The sequence below is a fragment of the Tasmannia lanceolata genome, unplaced genomic scaffold, assembly GCF_043159265.1.
Source record: "Tasmannia lanceolata isolate RefF3 unplaced genomic scaffold, GAP_Taslan_0.1 ptg000036l, whole genome shotgun sequence".
NCBI classification, from domain to species: Eukaryota; Viridiplantae; Streptophyta; class Magnoliopsida; order Canellales; family Winteraceae; genus Tasmannia; species Tasmannia lanceolata.
This window is the reverse complement of record NW_027518713.1, coordinates 4536535-4560109: the sequence shown is the minus strand read 5'-3', so window position 1 is coordinate 4560109 and position 23575 is coordinate 4536535. Positions and strand designations below refer to the sequence as shown.

General features: G+C 37.4%; 1 protein-coding gene across 4 annotated transcripts in view; it reads left to right on the top strand.

The window, feature by feature from the left end:
- Window positions 1–22420, top strand: part of LOC143859729 (transcription factor TGA2.2-like) — a 51066-nt gene extending 28646 nt beyond the window's left edge. For all 4 annotated transcript variants that reach the window (XM_077370385.1, XM_077370383.1, XM_077370384.1 and 1 more), the window contains 5 exons: window positions 6202–6279; window positions 6410–6461; window positions 11229–11500; window positions 21161–21409; window positions 21896–22420. In XM_077370385.1, the coding sequence (XP_077226500.1) occupies window positions 6202–6279; window positions 6410–6461; window positions 11229–11500; window positions 21161–21409; window positions 21896–22042 (798 nt within the window). In that variant the 3' untranslated portion in view covers window positions 22043–22420. The remainder of the gene's footprint in view (window positions 1–6201; window positions 6280–6409; window positions 6462–11228; window positions 11501–21160; window positions 21410–21895) is intronic.
- Window positions 22421–23575: the final 1155 nt, after the last annotated feature.

Here is a 23575-nt window from a genome sequence, read left to right as displayed (position 1 = left end):
TATCCTCATACTTTTGCATGAATGTGGGTCCCGTCAATTGCACCAATACAATCCTATAATAAGGACATTCAGATGTCAACCGTAAGTATTAACATACTGCCCTCAATTACTAACAACCTTCAGTCGAAATGCGTAGCTATCGTAAACGTACCTTAAAGTAAGGCATAAAATTAGGATTATCAAGGATTGCCCGTGGTGTCTCCCTTGATGGACGTACTATGAACATGTCTTGTAGGATGAGAACAGCGTCGAGAACCTTATTAAAATACTTTGAAACAGTAGCCCCTGACCTTCTTGTGGTTGCCCTAACAGTACGATTCCTTTCATTGTGTGCAATCACACTTAAGAAAATAGCCACCTGTTCCTCAACAGTGCAGTGAATTGTGTCTTTCAACAATGTTGTGCTTCTGAAAAGGCCCACGAAGGAGCGGAAGCACCAAACATCCATTCGAAGAAGAGCAACACAATGGTTCTCTGCGTGCGTGATACGTCTAACAAAGGTCCTACGGGTTAAGTACCCGCTTTCGTAAGGGGCTCTTGTAATATTCTGCTCAAGGTATAGTCGAACCCTAAGCGTAACTGCGGCCGCCGCAGAGATTACTATAGCTGCAGCTCGAAGGATCAACATCCGCCTATCTGCTGGTTGACGAGGCATGATGGTAACCCTACCAAATACTAAAACAAATAACATTTAGGATAATAACACAACCGGCAAAGACACCATAACCACAGTCACAACCATCGAAACAAAACTCCTACAGCCACCACCAACCACCAAAGCACCCACAAGCAACCACAACCACCGTAACACCAAACAACATCATCCACAAAAATATATCCCCTAACCTGATCAGCACCTCAGATCCACCACCAAAAAAATACATCCCCAACCCACATTAGCACCTCAAATCCACCACAAAAAATGCATCCCCAACCCACATCACCTCTATAAATCAGAAACTCTCATCAAGAAAAAAATAAAAAAGATGAAGCTCTCGCATGGTGAAGAAGGAACGAAACAATACCTTCTTCGACAGAGGAGAAAGATGTGCTTCATCGGTATTTGTGTACTCGCCAAAGTATTTACCGTGACCGGAGTGCCCGAGGAAGATGAAGACGAGCGGCTAGGGTTTCATTTCTAGTTTTAAGAAAAAACAACAAACAGAAAGAAAAATGAAAAAAAACAAGAAGGTTACAGATCGGAGCCCAAACAACTGAAATAGCTTATAAAACCTAACAAAAATTCAGCACAAACCCCACAAAAATGAAAAAAACAAGAAGGCATTCGACATTTGAAGAAGAAAGAGGAAAAAAAGGAGGAAATGAGAGAGAGGGAGAGGAGATCTTACCTTTTTTTGCCTTGCCGGAGGGGAGAGGTCGCCGGAGATGATGATGGAGCCGGTGGGTTTCGTCGGGATGACTATCAAAGCCGAATTTGTTCCACAAATACAAAAAATCAGGCAATAACATGAAACCAGATTTGTTCTGTAAAAATGAGAATGGTTTAAACCACCATCGATTTAAACCCGTTAGAATCGAAACCCTAAAATGAAAAAAAATACCCTAAACCGAACCCTCAAAGTGGAATAAACCCTCAAAGGTTACAGATCGGAGCCCAAACAACTGAAATAGCTTATAAAACCTAAAAAAAATTCAGCACAAACCCCACAAAAATGAAAAAAACAAGAAGGCATTCGACATTTGAAGAAGAAAGAGGAAAAAAAGGAGTAAATGAGAGAGAGGGAGAGGAGATCTTTACCTTTTTTTGCCTTGCCGGAGGGGAGAGGTCGCCGGAGATGATGATGGAGCCGGTGGGTTTCGTCGGGGAGGGTTTGTAGCGAGAACAGTTTCGAGGAGGGGAGCCCGACGTTTTTTCCCGAGACTTTATCTCTCGCTTTTTCCCTTGTATTTCGTCGGAAAATTGCAAAGGAAATGGCGAGAAAATTTCAGTTTCCACCTCATTTTTTTTACGTTAAATACATTTTCCACATCCTCTTAACTACTTTCTCGAGAAAGCAAGCGAACACGCGAAAATGTGTTTTCCCGAGAAAATTTGGGTTACTTTCCCATCCTTTCCTTTCTCGCGATGACAAGTGAACAGAGCCTAATTGAACCCCCTGGAGACCTTCGGGATTGCGAATCAACACTGGAAAACTTGAAATGATATGCAATTTACCCTAAAACACAAGAATGCATGACCTAATGCAAGGAGACTGACTTGAGATTTAATAGACCAATCAAACCTTTTGCTTTTTAAAGCGTAGCAAAATGAGGGTGTCTACACCAACGTTCTAGTATCCCTGAGTAAGTCCAATACATATTTCCTTCGAGAAATAAAAATACCCTTCATTGACCTCGCTACTTCAATTCCAAAAAAGTAATTGACTTCACCTAGATCCTTGGTCTGAAACTCAGCTGCTAAAAAGGCCTTCAACTGACGAATTACTGGGGAATTATTTCCAACGACCACAGTATTATCACCATACACTATGAGCACTGTGGTTAGAGGATCCCTTTGAATAAACAGGGTATGGTCAACATGACTTTGTGAATAATGAAATCTTTTCACGGCCTAGCTAAATCGCTCAAACTATGCTCGGGGAGACTGCTTCAACCCGTATATGGACTTCTTTAATTTTCACCCTTTATTCTCCGCATGCCGCAACTTCAACCATAGAGGAAGAGACTGCAACTTCTTGTAAATCACCATGCAGAGTAGATTTTCTCTACATCTAGTTGATGAAGCTCCTGAGACAAATTTGTAGCAAGAGACAGAAGGACTCTAATAGAATTCTTCTTTGCAACAGGAGGAATGGTTTCGTTGTAATCTATCCCATACTTTTGTGTAAATTCTTTTACAACCAGCTGTGCCTTGTACCGTTCAACTGATCCATCAGCCTTGTGTTTGATTGTGTATACCCACTTGCTGCCCACAGACTTATTTCCTTTTGGCAAGTCTACTAATTCCCCAGTTCCACTTCTTTCTAGGATCTGCATTTCGTATCCGTTGCTTCCTGCCACTTAGGATCGCCACTGCCTCAGAAAACCTGAAGGGAAGAGACATAGAGGACACAAAAGACATAAAAGCATGATAGGAAGGAAACAAGACAACATATGTCACAAATGAGAAATTGGATGCAAGGTACGCTGATGTGTAAATTTTCGAAGAGCAATATGTATATCAAGATTATTATCAATCATTGGTGTAGCATTAAGATTACCTAGGTCCTCAGATCCCGATTGAGTTGTTAGTTCACTTTGAGGATCAACAATTAGACGTGCGTCACGTGCCGTTGTGAGTGGACCCATAATTCCTTCTCTCCATTCTCATTTGAACAAGTAGTACACCAATAGGAGGTTCAATAGGGGACACGAACAGGAACAGGACTCTTCTCGACCTGGAATTCTCCATCTCCCCTTGAAGAGAGAACTAAGAACCGGAGAAAAAGGGGTAGATTTAAAGAAGAAAACATTTATAGTGACAAATTTTCGTCCAGACACAGGATACAGATACATATACCTTTTTTGAGTGGGAGAATAACCCACAAACATACCGCGAACAGCTTTAGCATCCAGTTTATCCCTTGAAGGGCTCAACACATGAATAAAACAACACCTAAAGACACACGAAGGATGGACAAATAATGGTCTGTCAGGGCAAAGGAGATAAGGTGGAGATTTTAACTGAAATATCCTGGAAGGCATCTGATTTATGATATATAATACTATCAACATCGCATGCGATGAATACTTCTTTGGTACCGCAGAGCTCAACCACCAGCCCGTAGTTTAAAATTTCGGCCGAGATATGTCGGCTTTGATTAAGATTGAAACAAAAAGTACGAGGAATCATTTTTTACAAGTTGTCAGTGAAATTTTACCGAAATTTCTAGTTAAATTTCCGGATCACACGGGGAAACAGTAAAAATCAGCAATATAAATCACCCGGAAGCCGTTTGGTCCCAGAAATCTTCGTCTTCCATGGTTCATCATCTCCCACCATCACCATCTTCCGGAAATTTGGAAGGTCCAGCACCTCCAGCATCTTTCCCCGAATGCTTCCAAGACGCGGTAAGCCTCTTCCCGAAACAGTTTTAGGGTGTTTTTTTGCGATTTTTCTTCTATAGAACTCGAGTAGATGATGTCTGTTGGTATTTGATGAAACTACCCATGTTTATTAAAATACGAAAAACAAAGAAACCTTTTGTGTGTGAGTGTGTGTGTGTAAATTTCTTTACTTATCTTGTTTAAGCCAAAAATACCCTTTTAGTTTCTTTTTAGATTGGGTTTTGCATTTTGGTCGAAAATTCCTGGGAAATGATATATTCGCCTGCCTTTTTTACTTGGGACACCCCTCTAGTGTATTTATGACTTGTCTTTTACACTAGAGGGGGCTGTCCCAAGTATTTTCGACTTTCGAGAAAGTCCAGTCCACCAAGAGGGGCATGTTGGGGCCAAGGTTTTAAATCTCGGTTTCGGTTTCGGTACGAAATTTCGGATGAAATCTTGTAAAAATTTCACCGAAAATTTCCAAAACGTTTCACCGAAATTTCCGAAATTTCACCAAAATTTTGTACTTCACCGAAACGTTTCACCGAAATTTCCGACGAAACGAAATGTTTCGGCCGAAATTTCCGAAACGTTTCGGCGAAGTTTGGTACTTTTCCGACTCACTGTGAATTTCGTTTCGTTTTCCACCGAAACCGAAATATTTCGGCCGAAACAAAACTTTTCGGCCGAAATTTAAAACCATGGTTGGGGCACCAGAGATTAGACGATACTTGTGTTTGTCCACTACAAATTGAAGTTTTGAGAAAGGTATATTGCTTTTAATTAACATTCTCGCTTATGAAGGCACACTTTAAAGATAAATTAATTATAATTTCTAAAATTTTGTCCTGGAGATTTACTGAGGAAGCTAACAGCCTCATCATTAGCCTGCACAATCTTGATGTCTTAATGGTTTGGATAGAAGATATGATCCTCTTGTTTTCACTGCTGAAGATTTAGGTTGGCAACAAGTGGAACAACCTCTTGCTATTAGGGACAAGGGAGTGAAGGAAGGACATTGTTATTGATGATGGCGTTAGTGGAACTGTTGGCGTTGATGACGAGGGGTACCTTTCTATTGAATATGATCTAACTTACGGAAAGCCTGTAGGATATGAGAGATTTGAACAATTTTAACAATTTTAAACTTGATTTATGATGTAATATTTATAGTTGGCATTTGGTATGATAAATGGTGAGTTTTATTGCTGTTTTTCATTGAATTTTATATTAATTAGGCTCATCACGAGCCAAGTCCATGCATATGGTAGATTTTTTGAATAGTGTGTTTTCTTTTACATTTGGTTGATGTATCAGTATCTTTTATTTTTCTGAATATTTTTTCTTTTTTTTTCTTGAATTTTATAATTCAAAAAATTCAACAGTATTAGTGTCTTGTTTGAAACGAATGAAACTGGTACGTTCCATTCCGGTGTAGGCAAACAAAATACCCACCGGAATGGAATTAGTAACTAGGCATATGGTGATGTAACTTGTCTAACTTCACTAGCATCACAAATCAGTTACCCTTCATTAATATTTTTATAAATTATATAGCGATCTTCATTAGTAGTATATGAATACTACCGTTCTTTTCATTTTGGATTTTTGTTGTTACAACTTCAAGTTTAAGGGCCTGTTTTGGTGTTACAGTTTTCGAAAATGGAGCCTCATGTACTTTGTCCCATATGCGAAAGAGGAACAGCTTGCAGCTGTCCTTCATTTGCAAAAGGGCACCTTCTTTTGCCTGTGAACCTTGTGTGAAGCAGTTCCTTTTCTGTTGTCCAGATACTGTAAAACCTCTTCCAGCTCCATTTGCATTTCAACTTACCCTTGAGTTCCAAGCGTCCTCAGAATTGTTATTCATTCTGTCAGTGTTATCTACGCAAAATGCAGGTTATTCAGTTCTTTTCTGCCGGTCTTGTGCATGCTTACATGCAACAGTTGTTCTTATGGATTTCAATTCAACTTTTCATTCATTGCCTTGTATGTACTTGGGTTTTTTAGCAAGATTCTGTTCTCCTTTCTAATGTTTTTACTTGTTAGAATGCCTATTTAGATTATATTTTCATGCACTTTTCACTTTATAAATCTTAACAAACTTTTTGTGCTATGAAGATCGATATTAATGGTGTCCTTTCTTTTCTAAAGGCATATGTCCAGCAGCTCGAAAGTAGCCGGCTGAAGCTAACCCAACTTGAGCAGGAGCTCCAACGTGCTCGCCAACAGGTTTTATTCTTACATCCACTAAATCATCTTTTGTGTCACCATTTCTGTTAATATGGTCATTTGAATATGCCAATTCTATAGCGTGCGTACTGTGTCTCTTGTCTCACGCCATTGACGTCTCTATTTGTAGGGCATCTTCATTTCGAGCTCCGGAGATCAAGCTCATTCAATGAGTGGAAATGGTATTGCTAGTTTGCTACTATGTCTTATCCATGCATTTCATCATTAAAATTCAATGAGTGGAAATGGTAATTGCTGCTATGTTTTATCCATACATTTAATCATTTAAGGTCTGTGAAAATTCAATTGCCCTTCTTCAAATTCTACCAAATTCACTTCATCCTTTTCTCTAGGTTTTTTTTTATTGGGAAGTTGAATTTATTAAAAAAAATTGCTAAAGTGGCAGGGGTTGCTCATTGGTCTAAGTTAGCCTAATGACTCCCCTTTTTCTAGAATATTAGCCATTTCATTGACCCCTTCCTAAATATGAACAGACAATACATATCTTTAATCTCATCAATGGCGTCAATGGATTCTACATTTGCAGGGCTACCCTTTGTATCCTAATCATTTTTTTTCCGAGAAAGATACTATTTGATTGAGGAAAAGAGAAAAAGGGTAGAGATACAGTGCACGTGAGCAGAGAGCCCTTTTACTAATATATACTGACTAACACCATCTTTGGGCAAAGTATCAGAAGTATCATTGGCCTTCTTAAGCATGCGAAAAGAAAAGGCTGTTCCCCTTGACAGATTTACTATTTCGTTGCCGATCAGTCCCAGGTGCTAAGATCACTACTTTGTTTGGCTCCCCAATTACCATATTGGGAGTCACCCTCCACCACTAGGTCGCCATCAATCCTCGGTAAGAAAATCTGCAGACTAGTCGGTCTTTTAAGCCTTACCGACTAGTCGGTAAGGCCCTCTCTTCAGCCTCATTGGAATCTGTGTTACCGATGGGCCTCGAAAACTCCCACAAAGTCTCTCCATTATTGTCTCTGAATACACGACCTAAACCTGCAGGTCATGGGTTCCCTAGCGAGCATCCATCAAATTTGAGTTTTGCTGATCCAAGGTGAGTGGGACCGAAGAAAGAGTTCTCAGTTTTTTCCTCAATTGATGAAGAAATCAGACGTGGAGAGCCCCTTAAAGTTCTCTTGGCCTAAAGCGTAGTTAGTGAAGAACTTGATATCTCATAGCAGCCGTTGTAGAAACCAACAAATCCCGTCGAATGTTCACGGGTTTCTTCCCTTATACACAAACTAGAAAATCACACATGGTACCGCATTCCATAGGAACGAGAGTCTCTTCATTGGCTCTGAAATAAGTCCCTCAAAGTTGAGGAAATAGCCATGACACTTGAAACCAACATAGCATAGAACTGTAGGCTAGTGGGCAATGAAGAGACGTTCGACATGCTCTTTTCGTTGTCCAAAGGTAACACACATGTTTGCCAATCGGAACCCTTTTTCTGTAGCACATCTAACATTTTGATCTTGCAAATGATCGCTATCTACCCAAAGCACATTCCGAAAGGGATGGCTGACTTCAACATCTTTCTTTACAACACTTCCTTTTCTCCCTTTTCCACAAGTTTGGAAATGAAAGACCTAATTGAAGTTTGTTTTGTAGTGGACCATCTCGGTTCTTTTTCTTATTGATAAATTTTTACCATTAAGAAAAATGAAAAACCAAATTGAAAAGACTCCACTGGCTTCACCAGGCGAGACTGTTGATATCCTCTTCGCCTAAAGACGTAAAGATTCTCCCAAGAATATGTTGCAACCGGAGAAGTCCAGAGGAATTGGGTCCCTTAAATTTCTATGCCGCCCCCCACCCCCAACACACACACACACACACCAAAAAAAAAAAAAACACCCACCCACCACCACCACCAAAAAGCTGCTCGCACGCACACACACCCCACCCTTGCACATTTTTCTCCAATAAATTTTCTCCACAGGCCCTCATTCATCCCCAAATCTCCAAAGCTACTTTCTCTGTAGAGCCTTATTTCTAGTAAGCATTTCCCCCAATCATAACCCTCCTTAGGTGTGGACACCAACTTCCATATGACCTAATGCTTTATACCCACTTCATTTCCCTTTCACAGAAAAATCCCCTTGGAGTTTCTCAATCCTTTTAGCCACCAACTTTGGAATATTATTAAGGGGTGATGCTTGAAGAATCACCTTCCACCCAAACCTTCCGATCCATGTCCTAGCGAAAAATATGAAGCTCATGTTAAGATTCCAAGAATTGAAGGACATATGGACAACTTTAGTAGGAAATCACTTAAAGGCAATATGGCCAAAACTATTGAATGCTATGCGGAGATGTGACTAAAGCAATATATTGCAATGCAAAGGTTTGGGATAAAAGATGAAGAGAGTCATGTTGAACGACCTCTCCAAAACTTCTATGGAGGAAGGTTTCGTCAGCTCCAAAGCTTTTACACAATGCTCACAGGTTTACTTCATCATAGAATGATTGAAAATTACAACACATGGGGTACTTATAGGTGAGGGTGGAAGGTTCTAGACCCTTGCCAACCATGAGCCAGCTGTCATAGTAGTTAATGACAACTCATGGATAGTTACATGTTAGTTACATGCATATGAGTAGTTATATAGTAGTTAGTGCCACATGGTAGTTACATCGTAGTTGTGATGCATGTGCATCTCGTCGGATCCGTCAGATCAATGCACGGAAATTTCTTATGAACGATCGGGCTGTCAAAATTTCTTAGATCCATAATTGGCAATCACAATGGGAGATCAAGGCTTGGACAGAAGAACTCAAAATGGAAACCACTTTTGATTTGGATCAGTCAAAGGTTGGAAGGAGAGCAAGTTCTTATTTAAGGAAATTCTCGGATTAGCAAGATCAAATTCATTTGGCAACAGTTTGGGCTATGTCTTGGACGACCAAAAGAGAATATAAATACTCTGTCACATGCCATTCCAAGGATAACAAGGCTGCCATTCCAAGAATAGCAAAGCAGCAAGGCAACCATAATTTTGAACGTGGATCAAGCTGCTTTCTTTTACTGAGTGCAAGCCTCCTTCCTTTCATCCAACTATTTCCATTCCTGTATTAGCAAGGAATTCGTTGGATCCAAGCATCTTGGCATCTCCTTGCCTTCTTGCATCTATTCAAAATCATGAATTGAAGACCATACCAGAAGGTTCTGTCCTGAGAAGTGTTGCCATGTTTTTTGGACGATGCTGCCTTATTATTGAATGTGGCATTAATATTAAGATAGGGTTTAAGGGCATATGACAAGGTATACTTAAGAAAAGTTTTTCTTTGTGCTTCGGTGGAAGCTTCAAGCGTGTAAAGATGGGTTTATACAAATTTTGTTGGAAATTTATCTGTTCTACTAAAGGGGGTGAATCGTACTGATATTCGAGAGGTGCTTGAGGAACCTTGGTTCTTCGTTGCTCGTGATTTCTCTTGCCCGTTGATAGATTGCTAACGGTTGTACTGAAGGAATGAGGACTCTAATGATCTAAGGGTATGATTTGGTGATGGTATAAGTCTTCAAAGCTGCTGATAATTGAGTGTTTGGGTATTGGGGGATCCTGTAGCTCTGTGTTTCATTTCGTAGGTGCAATGTGGGGATGAAGTTAGCAAGGTTTTCCTGTCGACATTCTCTTTCTTTGTCTGTTTTTGGCCGTTTAAGAGTACTCCTCTGGCTATTCATGATGTATTTAATGTGGTGGGACTACTTATCCCCAATCTTTATACATCTTGGTATTATGAATATATTTCTCAATTTTCAAAAAAAGAAAAACAAAAACAAAATATAAAACAGCGAAAGTAGCTCGATCTCATAAAAATGACTAAAATACCTGTTACTCATGGAAAATAGCCAAGATGCCCCACTTAAAACTGAAAAAAATAGTCCTTGGTGATTGAAAATTACCAAGATAGCTCTATTTCATTTGGTACATATATTTTGGTCATTTTTAGGTATGAGCACTTTTGTTTCCTATTATCATAGGAAACAAAAGTGCCATTTTATTAAATAGGGATGTTTTTGCCATTTTTAATGAGGTCGGGGTATTAGGCCATTGTTTATGAGATAAGGGCATTTGGGCGATTTTCTATTAGATGAGGGTATTTTGGCCATTTTTTAGACATTATTTTTGTAAAATATTTTATCCTATTTTCGAACTTTTATCTTCTTTTTTTTATTTCGATTAAAAAGACCATTTATTTCAATCATAAATACTACTATAAAATGGACCACATAGTAGAGTCCACTTGTTTCTAAGATCCAAATCATTCATTTAGTGTTCTTTACCCTAGATAAGGAATGACAGGAAATCTCAGGAAAATTATCCTAGCCCTTAAGAAAAATTATACATTTACCCTATACAACATGTGGTCACTTTTGGGAATTGGACACCCAAGCAGTTCACAAAAAACAGTCTGATTTATCTCTATCATATCTATATAATCTTTGTTTTGCGTGACATCTGGCTAGCCACAGCTTAATTAGAAGCATATCCCAATTGAAACTTCTTTGATGCTTCCCGAGCACTTCCTAAACATTCGTGAATGCATTTTTTACGCAATTCCCCACCAGCCACCGCTTTCTTTTCTTTCTCCTCCTCACTTTTCCCACTTCCATTTCCCCTATTGCTTTCCACTCAGGTAACTACAGTAAGAACTCATTTAAGGGGTGTGCATATGTCTGTATTATTAAATTTTTTTCATATGTAAAATTTCTCCTTATTATCCAAATTTGCCCTGCAATACCTAACAGTCTCATGCGCAAGCTTTTGCACTGCTACGTAAATAAGTCTCTTTTAGTCACCACACACATTATGAATTTCGAATGGGTTAACATGTTTTTGGTGATTGCACTATCCATACAAGTTGCTGTAATTTTAGCTGTCAGTATTCTTCTTCTTTATTTTTATTAATTGTCCTTCCTTACAGGTGCCTTAGCGTTTGACATAGAATATGCACGATGGCTTGAAGAGCAAAATCGGCAAGTCAATGAGCTGAGGGCAGCAGTTAACTCTCATGCAAGTGACAATGAACTTCGCGTCATTGTTGATGGCATTATGGCACATTATGATGATATTTTTAGGCTCAAAGGCATTGCTGCAAAAGCCGATGTCTTCCACATGTTGTCAGGCATGTGGAAGACTCCTGCAGAGAGGTGCTTTCTGTGGTTGGGGGGCTTCCGCTCATCCGAACTCCTCAAGGTGAGTAAATTCGATGTTTGAGAGGACTTATATTTAAGTAGTTTAAAACAATGGCATAGGAAAGATGAAGTGTAACCAACTGAACTAACTGCAACTTAGTCTCCCGCAGGAAATGAAATGTCTTGTTTTCTCAATCTCATTTAAAATGTGTTTTGTTTGCGGAGTTATTCTAATAAGTTCCAGATGTTTTCGGAAACCAGAAGGGGTAATTGGTTCTGCACCAAATGTGGCTACCATAACTTCAAATGGCGGAGGAGGAACTGTTGATGTTGCAAGTATGGGCGGAGAAAAGATACATCAAGGCGGCCCCTACCGTCAGAAGATCATATCCCCACATCACCAGGATAGGGGATTGAGGGGGTTTGGCCTGATTCCGGAGACATTTCATCTGGGTTGGAGGATGGAATTTCAACCTTAACCATCTCAGGGAAGGAGGTGGAAGCTCGCAGACATCTTTTAAAATCCTGCCTGGTTGGTAGGATAAAATGGGAAAATTGGGGCCTTGCTGATATATGGAATCGGGCTAAAAATCTATGGAATCCTTCCCACGCTAAACCGGGCATTCTTGGCACTAATGAGATTCTGAAAGTGAGATTATGGCATCAAGGATTTTGAAGCTGGAAGAAAAGGTACACGGCACCTTACTCCATTCTCTACTAGTGTGGAGCCTTGAACACAGTCAAGGGGAAAGGGCAGTCTGGGTCAACTTCATTGGGATCCCCCTTCATGCATGGGCAACCTTGACAGTGGAGGCTTTGGGCAATCTTTTTGGGAAGGTTCTGGAAGTTAGAATGGAAGGAAGCCATGGTCAAGGTATGACCTTTTCATCGACGCATATTCTCACTTCTGATTGGCACCTAATCAAACCTTTTGTGCATATCCGGATACATAATATCTGTTTCAAGATAGGAGTAGAAATCCAGGCTCCTTTGCCTTCAAATCGCAGAAGAAGAGTACAAAAGCATATGCATATTTATAATCCCAAGGAATCTCCGGCTAAGGTCTTCTCTTCCTTGGTGGATCCCCTCTTGGAGCCTCGCCCGGGAACCTTCCGTAATCCATCCGGCCCGCTCTGATGTGTTAGGCCCGTGCAATTTGCACGGGCAATTTTCAAATTTCAAATTTCAAATTTCAAACTCCCCAGTCTATTTGGAACGGGTCTTCCAAGGTTATTCCATTAGAAAATGGTTGTTTTCCGGGTGACGTTGACCTGTCACTATTAAAATCCCCGCAGAAAGTCACTTACTGGATGAAAGTGGATACTATACCCAAGGACCCCGTTCCGCTTACTATAGATGTTTCTGGTGGGAAGCAGGGTCAATATGGCAGAAGAAATGTTAGGCGTCGAACCTCGGCTCATCTGAGTTGAGTAAATTTAGTCGCCAACATAAAAGTAGATAAGGTGCTTCACACCCTTAGAAGGGGTATTATTGGGCATAATCCGGCCCCAATTACAACTCGTTGAGCATTCAAGTTGTGCAAACTCTTGGAACAAATATTTGGCCAACAAGGCTGTAGGAGAATTTTAAACTCACCTCCTTCTTTGAAAGCCTAGGGTATTACGTGTATTTTGAGACATGCCGCTCTTAGGACGGAAATTATATGAAATTAGTAGTATCTAGACTTTGTATGGGGAAGCGTTTCTCTTGGATGAAACTAAGTACCTTTTTGCACGGAGACATTAAATGGGAGGCGGCGGTTTCCTCGATAATGAGACCCTCTCGTATACCTTTATCAGGAAGAAACCTAGGGTAGTATTATTGGTTTACACGTTGCATAAATCGTGGGGCCCATTTATTGGCAGTTATGGACGGTAGTGTATACAATATAGTCTCCTGGGTTTCAAAGGAAAAGGAGAGGAATCCTCATCATAAAGGATTGAAAAAATGGAGCCAAGCCTATCCACCACCATGGAAGTTCGCACCTTCGAAAGAAGGATGGAGATTATAGTTTGCTCTTTGGGGATTGAGAATCTGAAGATAATTAAACTCTGGAGGTATGATGAAAGTAACCAAAGCCCCACTCTTAGAGAGATTGTCAAACGCATCACCAAAAGACAATGGCATCAATTTAAGGAAGATTATATGCAAAATATTGAGGAGCTTTTTCCACTAACAGGCACTCGTAATGTCAAGGAAATTTGTTTGCCGATTTACAAACTTTCCTTCTTCATGACCCGTTTGGAGGATGAGAAAAGGGACCGGTGATACAGTTGGGAGGTGGACCGTCTTCTGTGCATCAGAAATGTAATGACCTGCTCCCAAAAGGATCTTATCAAGATACGAATCCTAATTAAATCTAGACCGTAGATCTTTCGATCAAAGATTAACGGCTAGATCTTCGATTTTGAGTTTTTATACCGTAGGATGTGTTAATTAAATATTGGATCGGTCCCCAATCTATAAGATTCTTGTGTATTTCCTATCCCCCATTAGATTAATCGATCTTAAAAATCAACGGTCGTAACATATTTTCGTCACTTTTAGTATAACCTATTTTTGGGGCATCAAATCTTGTCCGTTTGACATAATTTTGGTCCCGGTAGATGGGTATTTCGAATACCTATCCAATGTACCTAAGATTTAGTGATTCAGACGTGATTTGAGCAAGTTATGACATTTTTCTGATAGGGTTAGGCATAATTACGAGTTTTATCTTATTAGGCAACTTTTAGATTGTTTTATTTAAAAATAAATAAAATTAAAAGTAACCTTATATAACCTAAATACTAATAATATATTAGAATAAATTAGGAAATCCAATATTGATATTTCTATCCTGTTAAGCTAGGAAGCACAGGTACTCTTCCGAGGCTCCCGTACCCGACACGTTTTGGGTGCGGGTACGCCTTGGGTACGTCATACCCGACACGTATTGGGTGCGGGTACGCCCTGGATACGTACCCACATTTTGAAAGAAAAAAAAACCCAAATTTGGTTATTGGGTGCGTTCAAGGTGCACACCCACGCGTACTCTCCTCTTCTGTACTTAGTATTTACATGTAAACTATTTACTTAAGATTTACATGTAAATAACAGAATACCCCCCATTTGGATTTATTAAAAATAGTTTCAAGACCCAAATCTAAAAGGAAAAAAAGTCAACTCTCCTGTTCTAGTACAAAATTCGAAGAAAAATGGTCAGGTCAAAATTTTAACTTTCGTAACTTCCAAACGATGGGGTATTTTTCAAATTTTAAAAATTCATAAAATCTATCATGTCCAAACATTATTAAATCCCAAAAGTCCGGTATAAAAAATCTTATAATTTGGTCTCTAAAAATTATTCATCTTGTTAGGCACTGGTCAACACACTGGTCAACACACCGGCTTCAGACTTTTTTTCTAATGAATGATGTATTGATGCCTCATGTTATGAAATATGGAATTTAATCACTAATGAAATGAAGAGTAATATTAGAATTTTTCATTTTGGTGATGTTATTGTTATTTGATTGCTGTCCAATTTGTTTTTTAATTTTTATAAATATATAATAAAATAATAAAATATATTATTATATTCGGTGTACCCGAACGTACCAGCACCCATTTTTTTGAAAAATCACGTACCTACGTACCCGTGTCGTGTCGTACCAGCACCCCGTACCCGTACCCATGCTTCATAGCTCTTAAGTTAGTATTAGATTACAATTAGGAATCTAATAATTGGAATCCTTCTTCAAATAAAACTCTAAGCTAAGTTTATAAATAAACCCATCTAGGGTTATTTTTAATCACTTAATAATTGAAGGAAAGGAAGAGGAGAAGAAAGAGAAAGGAAGAAGAAAAGCTACGGTTTTGCATCGATTTGTTTTTCTTCTTCGAGTAACTGCCCGAAAACTATGTTTTTCGTAATTTCTTGTTTAAATTCAAAGTTTTTGCTTTTGTTGATCTTGTTTCAACCTAATTTGGGTTTTTTAACAATGTTTTATTGATTTTTTTACATTCTTTTGAATCAAGAAACTTATTTTAAATTTTCTTTTTCAAAATTTTATGCCTTTGTATTTTACTTACGAAAAACGCTAATTAAAGTAATCTAGCGTATAGGAGGAATTATTTTTGGATGTTTAAACCTATACCTGTGATTTTTTAGAGAATTTGTCACTGTTTTTCTTAAAAATCAGCACTTAAAAGTGATTGTTTTTCCGAGATTTCCTCAAAAGGGAAAACAAGTGGAATAAAAAAACCAACACAACTCACAAAGTAAAGGCACTTTGCCCGACAACGCCACATGGCCAACCACTCTTTGCTCGATCCCTTTAAACTCCCATATTTTGTGTGAATGTCATCATGTCAACCTATAACCAAGAACTAAGGTAACTGAGTCAGAATGAGCTGAACAAGATCCCTTAGTGGGCTCACATAATAAAAGTGCACAATAATAAAATTGTATTATAACAATGATCCTTATGTCAATGGATAGAATAAGCAACAACTCGAATAGAGATTTGGAAATCAAAATAAGAGTATGAGTACGATTGTCAAAAGATATGAGAACAACAAAGAAGATATAAATGGATCATGGAAGAGATAAATAACGCAAGAATTAAAATCTTGTATTTGAGGAAAGGCATATATAGGTACTGTAAAAAAAATCACATCGTATACCAAAGTATACGGTCTCAAATCCGAATCTTCATATGTATATACACGGGCAACATACATCACATATCGAAGCATGTGGCTCAAAGTCATCATATATATAATATATATGGGTCAAACATCGCAATACCGAGGTAAGACGGCTCAAATTCATCGTGTATATATGCATACGGTAAAAATAAAAAGATCATAAGAAATTATTTCAAGCGAATAATATTGTAGTTCTAAACGAAAGATAATGAGCATTAACATAGGTAATCAAAACTATAATATCAAAACCATTAAAGGAACCATTATTATGAGAGTCCACTATCACTTGCCTTAGTGTTTGACTGTGGAAGGAGATGGAAGGCTCTAAGTATCAATCGAAAAGCAACCCTGTACAATGTACATATCAAGCGTGTTACAAATGGTTCAAGTATTCAATTCTTTTCTACTAAACTTGTTCGTATTTATACCAAATTTATTACTAAAACTCGGAAAGACTTCAACTTAAAATCTAACTATTGATTTCTTCGTAAACCAATTGTTGTAACATATTGTATCATTATTTATAAATCTGATTTCTTTTGAAAACCAAAATAAAATTATTATTTAACTCCTTTTAGGTGCTAATTTTAATGAAAATTAGCCCTTTAAGGCTTATATAATACATACATATACCATTTCTTTCATGCAAAACCATATAGGTATATTCTATAACAATTTTATCGAAGATGTTTATACAGAACAACCCATTTAAACACATATACTTGTTGATTTTCTTGAAAATTAGCACCATAAGACTTAGATACATTATTTATATATCGCATACATTACATAAAACACTACATGAGTTATATAATTTATATACGATAAAATCTTTATAAAACAACTCTTAAACACGCTGTTTTTGTGCTGCTTTTGTTGAAAAACTACCATAAAAATCATATATAACACACCTATGTATCATATCTTTCATTAAAAAAATCTTACATAATTTATATGAGAAGTACTAGATGAAATCTCGGAAAAACAATCACTTTTAAGTGCTGATTTTTAAGAAAAACAGTGATAAATCCTCTAGAAAATCACACATATAAGGTTAAACATCCAAAAATAATTCCTACTATACTAGAGATTACTCTAATTAGGGTTTTTCGTGAATAAAATACAATACATATATTTTTAAGGTATAAAATAAAATAAAAAAAAATTTAAAATAAGTGTCTTGATTTAAAAAAAGTAAAAAAAATCAATAAAACATTGTTAAAAATCCTAATTAAGTTAAAATAAGATCAACAAAAGCAAAAACTTTGAATTTAAACAAGAAGTTAGGAAAAACATAGTTTTTGGGCACTTACTCGAAGACGTAAAACAAATCGATGCAAAATCGTAGCTTTTCTTCTTCCTTTCTCTTTCTTCTCCTCTCTTCCTTTCCTTCAATTATTAAGTGATTAAAAATAACCCTAGATGGGTTTATTTATAAGTTTTCGTCACTTCTAGTTTAACCTATTTGTGGGGCGTCAAATCTTGTCCGTTCGATATGATATTGGTCCCGGTAGATGGGTATTTTGAATACCTATCCAACGGACCCAAGAATTAGCGATTCAAACGTGATTTAAGCAAGTTATGACATTTTTTGGATAGGGTTAGGCATAATTACGAGTTTTGTCTTATTAGGCAACTTTTTGATTGTTTTATTTAAAATAAAATAAAATTAAAAGTAACCTTATATAACCTGAATACTAATAATATAGTAGAACAAGTTAGGAAATCCAATATTGATATTTCCATCCTCTTAAGTTAGTATTAGATTACAATTCGGAATCTAATAATTGATATCCTTCTTGAAATAAAACTCTAAGTTAAGTTTATAAATAAACCCATCTAGGAATATTTTTAATCACTTAATAATTGAAGGAAAGGAAGAGAGGAGAAGAAAGAGAAAGGAAGAAGAAAAGCTACGGTTTTGCATCGATTTGTTTTTCGTCTTCGAGTAAGTGCCCGAAAATTATGTTTTTCGTAATTTCCTGTTTAAATTCAAAGTTTTTGCCTTTGTTGATCTTGTTTCAACCTAATTTGGGTTTTTTACAATGTTTTATTGATTTTTTTTACTTTATTTTGAATCAAGAAACTTATTTAAAATTTTCTTTTTTAAAATTTTATGCCTTAAAAATATATGTATTGTATTTTACTTACGAAAAATCCTATTTAGATTAATTTAGAGTATAGTAGGAATTATTTTTGGATGTTTATACATTTACGTGTGATTTTCTAAAGGATTTATCACTGTTTTCCTTAAAAATCAGCACCTAAAAGTGATTGTTTTTCTAAGATTTCATCTAGTACTTCTCATATAAATTATGTAAGATCTTTTGAATGAAAGATATGATACATAAGTGTGTTATATATGATTTTTATGGTAGTTTTTCAACAAAATCAGCACAAAAACAGTGTGTTTAAGGGTTGTTTTGTAAAGATTTTATTGTATATAAATTATATAACTCATGGAAGTGTTATATAATTTATGTGATATATAAATAATGTATCTAAGTCTTATAGTGCTGATTTTCAAGAAAATCAACAAGTATGGGTGTTTAAGTAGGTTGTTCTGTATAAACATTTTCGATAAAATTGTTATAGAATTTACCTATATGGTTTTGCATGAAAGAGATGGTATATATATGTATTATATAAGCCTTAAAGAGCTGATTTTCATTAAAATTAGCACCTAATAGGGGTTAAATAATAATTTTATTTTGGTTTTCAAAAGAAATCAGATTTATAAATATTGATACAATATGTTACAACAATTGGTTTACGAAGAAATCAACAGTTAGGCTCAAGTTGAAGCCTCTTTGAGTTTTAGTAATAAATATGGTATAAATACGAACAAATTTACTAGAAAAGAATTGAACACTTGAACAATTTGTAACACGTTTGATATCTAAATTGTACAGGGTTACTTTTCGATTGATACTTAGAGCCTTCCATCTCCTTCCACAGTCAAACACTAAGGCAAGTGATAGTGGACTGTCATACTAATGGTTCCTTTAATGATTTTGATATTATAGTTTTGTTCCCTATGTTAATGCTCATTATCTTTCGTTTAGAACTACAATATTATCCGTTTGAAATAATTTCTTATGATCTTTTTATTTTTACCGTATGCATATATACACGATGACTTTGAGCCGCCTTACCTCGGTATTGCGATGGTTAACCCATATATATTATATATATGATTTTGAGCCACATGCTTCGGTATGTGATGTATGTTGCCCGTGTATATACATATGAAGATTCGGATTTGAGACCGTATACTTTGGTATACGATGTGATTTTTTTTACAGTACCTATATATGCCTTTCCTCAAATACAAGGTTTTGATTCTTGCGTTATTTATCTCTTCCATGATCCATTTATATCTTTTTTATTGTTCTCATATCTTTTGACGATCGTACTCATGCTCTTGTTTTGATTTCCATATCTCTATTCGAATTGTTGCTTATTCTATCAATTGACATAAGGATCATTGTTATAATACAATTTTATTACCGTGCACTTTTATTATGTGAGTCCACTAAGGGTTCTTGTTAAGCTCGTTCTGACTCAGTTATTACAGTTCTTGGTTGTTGGTTGACATGATGACATTAACACAAAATAAGGGAGTTTAAATGGATCGAGGAAAGAGTGGTTGGCCATGTGGCCTTGTCGGGCAAAGTGCCTTTACTTTGTGAGTTGTGTTGGTTTTTTTTATTCCGCTTGTTTTCCCTTTCGGGGTAGTGATTCTGATTTTTGGATTTTGAAAAAAAAAATCATGTCTAAATATTTGCCCCAAATCCGGGTCGTTACAAGAAAGCTAGAAGAACTCATTGCTGTTAAGTAGGACCCATGGAGGAAGTTCCCACCCCAGAATTTGTCTTTGTTTTCTTTTCCATGGAAAAGGAATTGGAAAACGAGGTGGACTTTCTATTGAGGGAACTTAGAAAGTGTCTATAGAATATGGAGTGTTTTGAGTCAGTGTAGATATAGTTAGGTTTGGTGATCTGGTCTCTTTTTGAAGCTTGGGTATTTTGGTGTTTTGAGAAAGTAGGAGAAGAAAAGTCTCTGATGTGGGGGATTCTATTCAGGTGTTGTGGATGCAAAGTATAGAAGGTTTCGGTTCCGATTTTGCAGGTTTTTTAAAGAGTTTTGAAGAAGATCGCACACGTGGAAGTTTTGAAGGACGTTTTCAAGGAATGGTTTTCAAGATCTTCATTGAAGATCGCAAAGGTTTTGGTTGTTTTAACAGGGCCTCTTTATGAAGATCTTCTAAGAAGACAACATAAATTACACTTTTGTTTCTGATTTGTATGGTGATTTAGAGTGGATAGTAATGGGGGAAATGACTTGGATCTTTCTGTTAGGGACCGGGAGTTATCTCCTAGGCCCTCATACGATGTAATTTCATGAGGGACTCCTGGTCCCTCTCGTATGTAATTCTCGTATGATCTATCAATATATTTAGTCATCTTTAAAAAAAAATGGGTTTGTTTGTAAACTACCCGACTTCTTATTTACCACACAAAACACTAACAAGAAGCTGTAGTTTTCAACATCTTAGGGGGCCCTTCACATTCTTAGAAGCCCTTATTGGCTGGGGGTTTTGATGCACTTCTAGGTTGGCACTTTCGAAGTTTGTTGCTGATTGCCTTTAAGAAAGCTTTATGATGAAATTGGGATGAGTTAGATATGTCCTTTGGTGCTGTTTTCTTTTTCGTTTTGGATGGGTTTGGACACTGGAGTCCTGAACTGAATAATAACACAGCTATGTTTGTTAATGTTGTCCCAAGATATATGCTGTTCTAAAGTTCTAGGGTCCAATACCACCCGACTGTAATTTCATTTGGCTTTCATTACCTTTAAATCAAGAACAATTAAGTCTCTGCAATGGATCGGCATTAAACTTGCGCTCAGTTTGAATGTCCTGTTGTGTGATCTTGTGATGGGTTTGACAAATGGATTGCACTTGTCTTGGGCTTCTTTGATGGGGTTGTATGTTAAAGTAATTGCACTGGTTTTGAACATCATGCAGCTTCTTATAAGTCACCTAGAGCCTCTTGCTGAGCAGCAGTTAGTGGGCATCTGCAACCTGCAACAGTCGTCCCAACAGGCGGAGGATGCTCTCTCTCAAGGGATGGAAGCATTGCAACAGTCACTGGCAGAAACACTGGCCTCTGGATCTCTGGGTCCCTCTGGATCAACTGGAAATGTGGCAAATTATATGGGTCAGATGGCTATGGCAATGGGAAAGCTTGGAACACTCGAGGGCTTCCTTCGCCAGGTAATTTTTCTTCTCTTTTCTTTGATTGTCGCTCTTTAACTGTCTGAATATTCTATTCTGGAATTTTTAAAACTCGTTTGTATACAAGTGCACATGAGATGTATACATAGCTTGACATGACTGAATGATGCATCATTCATGTCATGGAATGTGGGCCACACATGATTCCACTGGCATACCAAAACAAAGCAAGTACAACAGATTTTCACTCACTTTCCAGTTTTTTATTGGATTGGTAATGCGATTTTGTTATGGACGCATCAGATCATTCCCCGTTTCTGACAATTTAATTAGCTTATTGTCATCACTATTTTGCATTCATTCCATTGGCATACCAAAACAAAGCTAGTACAACAGATTTTCACTCACTTTCCAGTTTTTTATTGGATTGGTAATGTAATTTTGTTATGGACGACGCATCAGATCATTCCCCGTTCCTGATAATTTAATTCGCTTATTGTAATCACTATTTTGCATTCTTATCAGGCGGACAATCTGCGGCAGCAGACACTGCAACAAATGCACCGGATATTGACAACCCGTCAAGCGGCTCGAGCGCTTCTTGCAATAAATGATTACTTCTCCCGTCTTCGTGCTCTCAGCTCTCTTTGGTTGGCTCGTCCAAGGGATTGAGGGATCCATTCACACGTAGTATTCTTCTGGGTCCTCGTGGGTCAAGCCCAAGTCACACAAACTACCTTTGGTTTCTCACTAGCAAATTGGGAAGCTTGATTTTGAGACGCTGATGGCCACTGCTGTTAGTTCTAAGGGGAGGTTTGACTTGCTGAGGAGTGGGCATTGATCTTCTCATCAGAGACACCATCTGACTTGTATCATCAAATAGTCTTCTTACATGGATTGTTGTATGTTTATCTCACAGGGTATGAAACAATTAGAGGCAATAATCTGTATCGCATGGTTAACTTATTACTGTGTTGTACCAACCCCAGTTCATTGTGGTTCTCGAATATGTGAAATATAATCATTGATAAAAGGTTATGTATTCGAATTTATGCAGGGTTGATCTGCTTCTGTCAAACTTTTTCTCTCAAAACAGATGTGACTACACAGGCAACTGGCTGGAACACACGAGACTGGTAACGAAAACCATCACAAATTTAACAGTGTCATTGGAGTTTTAACTTTTAACGTGCTGGAGGGAATTTTGGTTGAGAAACTTGAGTGAAGGGGTTTTTTTTTTTCCCCCAATAAAGACATGTATGTCGCAACTATTAGGCCCTTTCCTGGCAAACACTTTTAGGGGCTATGTCTGCCATGTGGATGTGATCAGGTCCATTGATCCGTTAACACAAGTACAACCATTGCTGTTTCCACACCTTGATCGGATGATACTGACCGCTTGATCTATTAGGCGTTGTTTAGCTTTAGGACAAGAGAAGCTAAACTTCGATTTTTGTAGTCCGAAATGTAGGTTGCCTCACTATTTTCCGTGGAATTTTATTTCGACAGAGGGTCTGTTGGTCACCCATCAACTGCGCTAGACCAAAATGCCACCGCAGCAACCACCTTACACTGTATAATTTCACTTTTATTTTTATAAGTCGAGAGATGTGTTGGGAAGCAATCGTTGGAGGATATGACAGGATAGAGTAGAAGTAGGGGAGTGATAAATCGACTCCCATATTTCTTAAATCGACCCCCATGTGTCTCTCTCCTCTTTCTCTCTCTAACCCAGAGGAGAGAGAAAGACACAGGGAGTCGATTAAAGTTATTTGGGAGTCGATTTAGCACTGCCCTAGAAGTATACACTAAATAAAATTGTATATTTTCACCGTCAACGGCTGTAATGGAAAATAATTGCAAAGCTTCGATTTCCGATTGGTAACCGTCTGTAATGGGACGATAACCCCTAGATCCATGTTTCTGTATCCCAAAAACACAATGGATGCCTAGATGTCGCAGGAATCTCAAGAGATGGAGAGAAGAAAAGATTAGATGGAGGTTTTTTCTTTATGAAGGTAACATTATTATTCCCAATAAAGTAGACACCAAGCTAAGAAGGGGGACAAGATGTTGTTAGAGTACATACCCTAAAAGACAGTACATTTGTTCTATTGAAATTAATTTATTAATAAAACTTTTATTTTAAAACATCTATTGCGTATTTACATATTAATTTATTAATTGGGCTTCACTAATCCGATT